Below are 9,780 nucleotides of genomic sequence, written 5' to 3'. Positions count from 1 at the left end.
TATCTTCATTTATATGCCCCATGAAACCTTTGAAGTTTGATGTTTAGGACGGTCAAACTTTTAGGCTTTTAAAGGTAGTATTGTTTTCTGATATTAGAAAGGCAGCAGCCAGTTCAACTCCATCCTGTATTAATGAATTTGGAGAATACTGACATTAGGAACACAACTAAAAATGCATAAAAAATGCATCATATATCAGGAACTTTATCAAGAAGAGAACAAGAGATTTGCCTAGCTAGATCTTGCCAAAGCCTGACTCCAGATCAAAATTCCAAATTATCAATTTCAATCTCTCTGAATGTGGATTACAAAATGGTCTGTATGCACTCTCCAATCCTTGAATCCACATCTACAGCAATGAGGTTAACAAAAAGAAAAGGAAGGCAAAAACAAGAAGAACCAAAAGATGGAACAGACTGAATCCTGAGATAATTAACTAGAGTGTTCGTTGGAAATTCACTCGTTTGCCAAATTTTATATTTTTATGCTGGTAAAAATGGCAAAGCTATCCTTCTTCCTTTATCATTTCCTGATACATGTTAGCAAAGGTCAAGCAACCCTGACACAAAACCAGAAGGACACCTGACCACAGTTACAGAGTTACTGCAACATGGGAACAAAACAAAACTTTAGCTGCTTATACTTTTAAAGAAGCCAATTCATCGAAAATTCATTGCAGTAGACAGTAGTCCAGCCTGATTCCTCCAACCATGTATGATTGGCACTGAACTTCATCAGCTACTGTATGTAGCTTGTCCAACAGCAGCATGCTTTGCTCTTGCATGCTTGACACCGTGAAGCGTTTCTTCATTGCGGATGCTGCGGAGTTTCATCCATTGGTCTCAGAAGTCCACTGAATAGGAAAGAAGAAGCAATCACCAGGATAGCGTAAAGCGTGTACACCATCCATGCTCTCCAATTATCCGGAGGCACAGCATTGTTATGTAAACCATCCACTGTAAGGCGCTCAATGCATCGTCGGCTTCTCTGGAAACTACTGGTACTTTTGTTGTAGGAGAAGTAGAACGAACCATCAACCAGTTTCGCATAAACATGTTCAGCAGCAGCTTGAATGATAGACCCGTACTGAGCAATAGGCGAGGAGCATCTGTCGAGTAGCACCTCGGTGCCAATGATATCCAATCTCCTGAGTACGAACGATTTCTGCTGCAGCCACTGTGGTAGCTGGGCAGACTGTTCTTTGATGTGCACAGAGCACAGCAAAGGAACACCATCCACAGCTGCAAGAACTGGGCAGTCAGAAATTGTGAGATCCTCAAGCCTGCGGATGTTGAGGACTGTTTGTAGCCTGCCACTATTGTGAACCTCTAGTTCCTTGAGTGAAGGCAGGCTAGCAATTTCTTGAAGAGTATCAATATTTTTTATCTTCATGCTTGTCAATTTGCTGCAGCTCTGGAGCCATGAAGGAATTGAATTCAGCTGTGAGCATCCATCAAGGTGGAAAACACGAAGCAAAGGCAAGTCACCCTCCTGAAGAACCGACCATGGTGCCAGGCTTTCCATCTTGCCTAGGACCAGTTGCTCCAGGCGTGGAAATGCCTTGCCGTTTCTTGGTTCACCTCGAAGTTGTCTGTTATTGGCATCAGGTAAGAGATTGGAAGCTGTTATTTTCAGGAACTTGAGATTCATCATCTGACCTAGGGGTGGTAGATCCCAACTAGGTAAGCAGTCATCAAGGTCAAGGGTTAGCCGCTGCAGCACTGTCAGATGGGAATTTGAAAACCAAGATGGAAACTGATCGCCATAATAGTTAGCTATCTTAAGAGAAACGAGGCATTGAGCAGGCTTAAGTGCCTCAAAGACAGCTTTTATATGCTCTGCATCACGGTCTCTGTTTTGAGGATCAGCAGAGCTGCAACATAACTCGAGCTCTTTGAGGTTGGGCTTCTCATGCAGATTCAATTGGCCCAGGTCGCCTCTGCTCGATGAAGCTCTCTCTAGCTTTACCATCTGGAGGTTCCTCAGATTACCCAGGGGTCTTACCTCCTCAAATTTCCAACCATCCCCATTATTGTTTTGCTGTACTGAGGTGGTTGGGACAAAACCTTGCAAGCAGTTGAGTTCTGTAAGTTCGAGAAGGTTGAATTGGATGACATTTAGCATTGGAGTTCCTGAGATATCAAGGCTTCTCAGTTTTTTCAAGTGGCCAACACATCTTGGTAGAGACTCTAGAAGTGGGCAATTTTTAAGGATTAAAAATTGTAGCATTGTCAAACTCCCAATGCTAGCAGGAATTGAGCTTATCCTAGTATTAGAAAGGTTTAGATACCTGAGTTGCTTGAGTTTGTGTAGTTTTTTGAGATAGGTGCTAATATTATCAACTTGTGTATGTCTAAGGTCCAGAACTCTTAGGCTTGTTAACTTACTGAAGATAAATTCCAAGGATTTTCCATTAATCTGTGGACTCCCAAACAAAAAGAGTGACCTTAAGCTTGTGGCGTCATCTGGGATGTCTTCTACTCTACCTCCATTTGTGACACACAGGCGCCATGGTTTGAAATTTCTGCCGATATTACGAGGATTGCTTACGTAGTTCTCATCTTGTGACCGATAAATTGCAAATGATCTGAAGAGGTTTAGCATCTTAGCCCCCGTCACACCATGAGCTTCGTCCTCTGGCAGAAGAAGGCATCTGTCTATCAGTTCCTGGTAACATCTTTCAGCTTCCTCTTCTTGTACTTGTAGTGGTACTTCAGAAAAGAACCCTTCTGCAATCCACTGCTGCATGATGCATTGCTTTTCTATCACATTACCCTCTGGGTACAGTGAGCAGTAAAGGAAACAACGCTTGAGGCGATAAGATAACTTCATGTAGCTTGCATCGATGCTGTTCCGTATCTCTGGGTAAGTGGCAACAAAATCCTCCAAGTACACACTCTCCCATTCATCTTCTAGGGTCTTTCCCCTGAGGTGATACCCGATTGTCCTTACTGCAACCGGAAGGCCACTGCATTTTTGCACGATTCTTCTCCCAACATCTTGAATGTTGCCTGTAGCCTCAGTTTCTCTAAGGTTAGCCGTTGTGCGAAGCAGCAACCAACCATCGTCCTCGCTGAGCCTTCTTATACGGTGACAACGGGCTATCCCCATGGTTCTCGCAACACACTCATGTCGTGTAGTCACAAGCAGCACTGTGTCTCCACCGCGACAGAAATCCTGCCCCAAGAACTGGTTCCAGCCATTCTCTTCCCACACATTATCGATCACCAGCAACAGCCTTCTGTATCTGTCATTTATTAAATATTCACGCAACACCACTCTTTGCACTGCAGTTTCTCCTGTTCCCAAGAAACTCTCCCCCCGCCATATCCCCAGGTTCCTTGAGTCGTTCGAGACGTGCACCCATAACCTGGTTCTAAAATTATTCTTTGTATCATGGTATATCTTTTGAGCGAGTGTGGTCTTGCCAACTCCAACAGCACCAACTATAGCAAAAAGGCATTGACCAGCTTGGTTACCTCGCAGTAGCCTAAAGAGATTATCGCACTCGTTTGCGATATTTCTGCCAATAGTAATGAACTCATCATGTTGAGGAGTAGTAATATTGCTTTGTCGATCTTCTCTACACAGTTCCTGGAGCAGTGTTGGCGTAATTCTCTCTAATTTTTTGTTTAGTTCTTGGATATCATTTGCCGCCTTGTATCTGACACCAACTTCTCTGCAACATCTACATACAGATGAAGCATTTCGTTCCTGCACAGAAATATTGTTCAGTTTTGTCTTAGTACATGGCTACATGTCAAAACTGTATACACATGCTTATATAATGCAACTCAACATACTACAGTACACGAAGAGTAGTTTAGCAAAAATACACATACTTCGACAAAACTATTTCAACACGAAAACCACCTATCGCAAAACTTCAAGTTTAGTACTGATTTCAGCAAAGCCAATAAACTTTGTAGAAAAATTGAGGACAGCACCCAACTATGTGACAAATAAGCGATTTTTTACTGGATGACATCTTGACACACCAAATCGAAGAGTGAGGTTGGGTGGGACAACCAAGGGTTTATGCCTTCTCTGTTGTTCTTTTCCTGGCTTGTGGACTTACATCACGTGGAAATATTAGTGTCTTCGGTGTTTTTCTACCTTCATCTACACTCAACAGTGAGGCTAATATGGAGGGTAGACAGCAATGGCATATAAAGGTGTTTTGGGTACTTGTCTTCATTCATTCTACTTAGGGAATATTCCCCTTATGTTGATGACAGTATTGTCCCAAAAATCGTAGTACTTAGATTCAGGATGGCTCATTAAGGGCAAATCAGGGGCGGAGCTAGGGTATTGAGGAGGGGGGGGGGGTGCCAGAAACCCGGTTAAGAAAATTTCGTAGCTAGAACTCACCTATTTTCACCATGTATACACTACCCTCGATACAAATTTAGGCACCCGCATCAGCTTAAACTCAATATAAAGTAGAGTAAATTAAGCAAATGGCACCCCCTCCATTTCGTTCTAGCTCCGCCCCTGGGCAAATTAACCATGAATAGTGATAATTACCATGTTTAGGGTTAATTACCGAATAATAATGAATAGTGATAATTACCATGTTCCATGGTCTACTATTTTACATCTTGCACAATTTGACTGTAAATGGCAGTTTGTCAATACGTGAACTTGCTGGGGAAATAGTAAAAAAATTTAGATAGATATGATGGTTAATTTACTCTTGAAATTTTATCTACTTATCTCTTTGGTTATTGATGACATGGATATTTGAAGTTTTCATGCATGCATTGCATAAATATTCCACACTGATGAATTTCGTGGAATACTTGGGAACAGATTTATTGGCTAGAGAAAAAAGGCGAACAGATTTATTGGCTCCAGTTGGTTTTACGGAATTGGACTAGAATAATTGAAATGAGCCTCCAATTCAAATCCAAACTGAATTAAATCTGCTCTTTAGTTCCAATTTTAGTTTGTGGTTGCCACAGAAATCGGGGACGAAAATGGAGGCCGCATTTCGATTCAATCTCTGTTGGGATGCAACTGTTGCAAATGAATTGGTGTGGGCAGAGAAACGAACCAGAAGCAGGCCCCCAGTAGATCCGGCAGCGCCGGCGGCGGTCGAAGTGGGATGCTCCGGCTGCAACGGCGGTCGGCATGAGCTCCGGTGGAGGCGGTGGCCTCGAGAGGTAGCCTAGCCGGCGCGGAGAGGATGGAGATGCCAGGATCTGAAAGGAGGAAGACGAGAACGTGGTCCGGGAGGAAGAAGACGAGGTGAGGGGGGTCGCCGTCGCCGCCCATCAGCGCGCGGTCGCCACTCGCCGGTGAGGTCTCCGGCGAGGTCGTCGATGAGGTCACCTGATATGGAGAATATTCTCGCTTCTTCTATGAAAGATGGGGGCGAAATGTTCTCTTTTTTTTAAAGTAAAAAATTTCCCTTTGTGTCACGTTTTGGGGTGTCTAGATCCAGAGTGTAAGGTTTGAGCGTGTCACATTGAGTATATTATATAGAGTGTTGTATAGGGAGTTTGGGCACTAATAAAAAACTAATTACAGAATCCGTCAATAAACAACGAGACAAATTTATTAAGCCTAATTAATCCTAATTATCAAATTATGGAGCAATTAGGCTTGAAAGATTCGTCTCGCATATTAGTCGCAATCTGTGTAATTAGTTATTTTTTAGCCTATATTTAATATTTTATACAGGTGTTCAAACGTTCGATGTGGCAGGGTGTAAAATTTTTGTGTGGGAACTAAAAAGGACCTTTTCTAAAAATGGTTACTTTGGAATTTAGATCACCCCTTAACTAATGGTGGTTTTCATTTTAGACTAGATAATCTTACATTTGTTTCAATTTAGACTACCGAGTCAAGTATATTCACTCCTACTCATCAATGAACTATCACTACTATATACAAGATAATTTATTTGACATATGATAAATTAGATGTAGATAGATAAATGAGTTAAGAGTAGTTTTTAGTGTCACAAAGGTAAAAATGCTCGGCCCAAAATAAAAATGTTGGTTAAAGGGTGATTCAAAATAAAACATCAGTAACAAAAGATGATCCAAAATGAAATTAACTCTATTTTTTTATGCAAATGCTACTAACTTGGACACCGTTCTAGCTATTTCAGACGGGATCCCCACCCCCCTCCCCACGCACATACCTTTCTATCACTTCGCTCTCATCCTTCCCCCATCTCCTCCATCAAATTGCTTCCTCCCACCTTCTTCAGATCTCAATGCATGAAGAGACGGACCACGTGTCGGCTGGCAAAGTTAAACCTTGCTCGACTTTGGCGGCGGCAATGGTGGAGCTGGACCTCACGCAGTCTATACATTTTTGTGCACCGCGTGACTATGTGAGGGCACCTAAAGCCACAGCTCGCGTCTCTTGGAGGTCGGTGAGCTTTGGGACTCTCATGATGGCAGAGACCATCAGGATTTCAGCATTGGTTGTCCATGATGTGTGAAATCTGGTGGTCTTTCTCTTGGCTGGAAGTACAAATTTTGTCCTCCCCTTCTCTCTCTTCATCTTTGCCACCGGTGACTGGATGCACAAGATTTGGTTCTCTTCCTCCCCACCGGCAACAACATGTATGTACATCTGGCTTTCCTCCTCGCCACTAGTATCAGACAAGAATCAGTCGATTCCTATGGGTATCAGTCTGATACTTAGCAAGTATCGCACATACCTCACAAGTATCACACCTAATACCTCATAGGTATCATCTAATACTGATCCGTAACAGAACTTGATATTTCACTGGTATCATCCCGTCCGGATGGTATCTTGTAGCATAACAACTCTCATCATATATTTTTTTTACCCTTCTTTCCACCACTATTCTTCCTCCTCCTTCCTCTCCTCCTCTATCTCTCCCCTCTTTCTCACCAGTGACAATGAGGTGGAAAGGGTTCTTCACAAATCCACTTTTAATTGGGTTTAAGGGTGGGAAAATTGTATATGTACCATCACAAAAGAGTGGATTCGGTTGAATCCATCATTGTATATGTAGTTAAATGGGTTTAGGTAAAATACCATGGTCAATCTAGGGGCTTGGGTACAATGCCATTTTCATCATTGGGTGAATAGTTTAAATGCTCTCTAAAGTTACGCTCCAGGGTCAATTCAAGTTTCAAGTATGTTGTTCTTTTCGCATAATATATCAACCCAAGAGAGTAAGGCCTTATTTAGTTGGGGAAAATTTTTAGGTTTGGTTATCACATCGGATATACGGACACACATTTGAAGTATTAAACGTAGTTTAATAACAAAACAAATTACATATTCCGCTAGAAAAATACGAGACAAATTTATTAAGCTTAATTAATCTGTCATTAGCAAATATTTACTGTAGCACCACATTGTCAAATCATGGCGCAATTAGACTTAAAAGATCCATCTCGCAATTTACATGTAATCTGTGTAATTGTTTTTTTTCTATATTTAATATTCCATGCAAGTTTCAAGTATTCAATATGACAGCGTGAAATTTTTTGTTTTGAGAACTAAACGGGGCATAAGAGAAGAGGAGTGCATGGGAAGGATGATATGTTTCTGACCTGCAGTCGTGGTTCTTGCATTCCCCCAAGTTCAATACTGAAGAGATCGATGATGTTTTCTGCCTCATAGGCATATTCTCTCAGCAGCTTGAGCCTGTAGTTTGTTGCTTCAGAGTGTGCAACAATCTGGTCTGCGCCTCTTATTTGAGCACAGATATCGTCAAATGTTACGGTGAGGTTCTTGATCTCCTTTTTGACACACACCAATTTAGCTATCTCATTAACGGCTGAAGTTTTCAGTGACGTGATAACCTCTTTGGTGATCCCTGATACAATTGCTGCCTCCATAATATCCCACTAAGATATATTCAAAGATATCCTTCTCTTCGTTCTGCAGATGGCGATTTTATGAAACTTTTAGAAAGGAAGTGCTCAGGAATATGGGCAAACTGTTTTGGCAAAATTACACCAGTACACTCTAAATTTGTGCGGCATTTGCTCCCATGTTGTTCAACACTATTTTTTAATTTTATAATGGCATCTCTTTTGTTCTACTTATACGAATTGTGTCTTAAGCTACAATACAACACAAGCTAAGTTATAAAATATTTTTTTAATTTTTCATAGCAATTTGCACGAATTAATGTATCTCAAAGGTTAAATCAAATCTTTGCTCATGTACCTAATTGGTGATAAGACACTGTGAGTGTCTGAGACCCTAAGCCATGGCCCATGGAGTGTGTGTTAAGAATTTGCTCATGTAACAGTACTCTTTTCTGCTAACTAGTAATCTCGTGCTCTGTTCTAGCTAGCAGATAACTATATCTAGACATAAAGGAGCTGTAAATTCGTTTCTTTCAAGGCAATCGAAACAACACACTCTTGCAGCATTCAAAGAATAGCAAGAATGGGGATTACTAGTTAGTTACCTTGTGAATAACTCTGACAGAAATGTTCTTCTCACTGAACAAGAAACTTTGGCTTCTTCATTAACTTCAAAATTTGAAGCAATATCCCATGGCTTCAACCTTAGCTTCAGTTTCAGCTCGCAAGGAATTGAAGTGTGGCACATCTTAGAAGTATTGACGCTCTTATTAGGCCTGTGTTCATCTTCGTCTCAAGTCAACTACTGCCAGGTCAACTGATCAGCACATCGCTCTCATGCGATGATTCCTTCGTGTTATGTGAAATTTGTAATCTTGTGAAAGACTCTAGCAAGACAGATGTACAAGTCAATGATTAATGGCAGATAGGTTACCTTTGAACCACCTACCATGCACCCCCCGTGACACTGAAATTAACTCTACCGTCGTCCACATCTACAATACTTTTAAGTGTCCAATGCAAGAAAAATAAGAACATGCACATGTCACATGTGCTCGCCGAATATCACATTTGAGTGACCATGTTTGATTATCCTTATTAGATGTCATTATGGTTAAGAGCCATCCAACATTCGGTATCTCGAGATACCATATTTTACACATAAAATTTTGATATCTCGAGGTACCAAAATTTTGTGGTATCTCGAGAAACAAAATGCTGGATGGTAAGATTACTCTATGCACTGGTGGAGAAAGCGTTTGTAGTCCCGGTTCGTAACCCTCCCTAGTCCCGGTTTTCAAATCGGGACTACTAATCCGGGACTAGAGATGGCTCAGCCACGTGACCGGCTGAGCCATCTTTAATCCCGGTTGGTGTTACCAACCGGGACTAAGGATCGAGCTGACCTTTTTTTTTGCATGTATATATATATATATATATATATATATATATATATATATATATATATATATATATATATATATATATATATATATATATATATATATATATATATATATATATATATATATATATATATATATATATATATATATATATATATATATATATATATATATATATATATATATATATATATATATATATGACCAAAATATATATTTACATTAAAGAAAATGTGTACATGCATATAGAAAAATAGACATGTATTAATTACAATCCGTTATGATGTCCTAGCTAGCTACAATTTCAACGTAGTAGTAGTCGTTATCTCAGAAGCTAAAGACCTATGAATTGTATTTCCATCGTAGTAGAATTCACCTTTGGGATCAAGGATTTGTTCGTTGATGAATCCTATGAGTTGTTCTTGAACCGCCGCGATAAATTCCTTGTGTGTGATCAAGTTATCCCTCATGGGAATAAACTATATGAATGTATGAAATTAATTAGTAATTAAACAACAAATCGATATGTACGCAATGAAATTTTGAATTTATTTGTACGT

General features: G+C 40.4%; 1 protein-coding gene across 3 annotated transcripts; it reads right to left on the bottom strand.

The window, feature by feature from the left end:
* Positions 1-261: 261 nt before the first annotated feature.
* LOC9266360 (disease resistance RPP13-like protein 4) lies at positions 262-8,642 on the bottom strand. Of its 3 annotated transcripts, XM_015757072.3 has the most exons (4): positions 8,420-8,642; positions 7,551-7,881; positions 5,057-5,334; positions 262-3,714 (listed from the first exon to the last, which is right to left on the bottom strand). In XM_015757072.3, exons 2-4 carry the CDS (start codon positions 7,836-7,838, stop codon positions 3,633-3,635), a joined length of 648 nt encoding a protein of 215 aa, XP_015612558.1. In that variant the 5' UTR covers positions 7,839-7,881; positions 8,420-8,642; the 3' UTR covers positions 262-3,632. The 3 variants fall into 3 exon arrangements, with proteins under 3 accessions (XP_015612558.1, XP_015612556.1, XP_066160464.1); XM_015757070.3 differs by lacking the exon at positions 5,057-5,334; XM_066304367.1 differs by lacking the exons at positions 7,551-7,881; positions 8,420-8,642 and having other exon boundaries at positions 5,057-5,211.
* Between the last annotated feature and the right edge of the window lie 1,138 nt (positions 8,643-9,780).

This window comes from Oryza sativa, chromosome 9 (assembly GCF_034140825.1).
Source record: "Oryza sativa Japonica Group chromosome 9, ASM3414082v1".
NCBI lineage: Eukaryota > Viridiplantae > Streptophyta > Magnoliopsida > Poales > Poaceae > Oryza > Oryza sativa.
The sequence above is the reverse complement of the archived record's forward strand: the minus strand, read 5'-3'. Positions and strand labels throughout refer to the sequence as shown.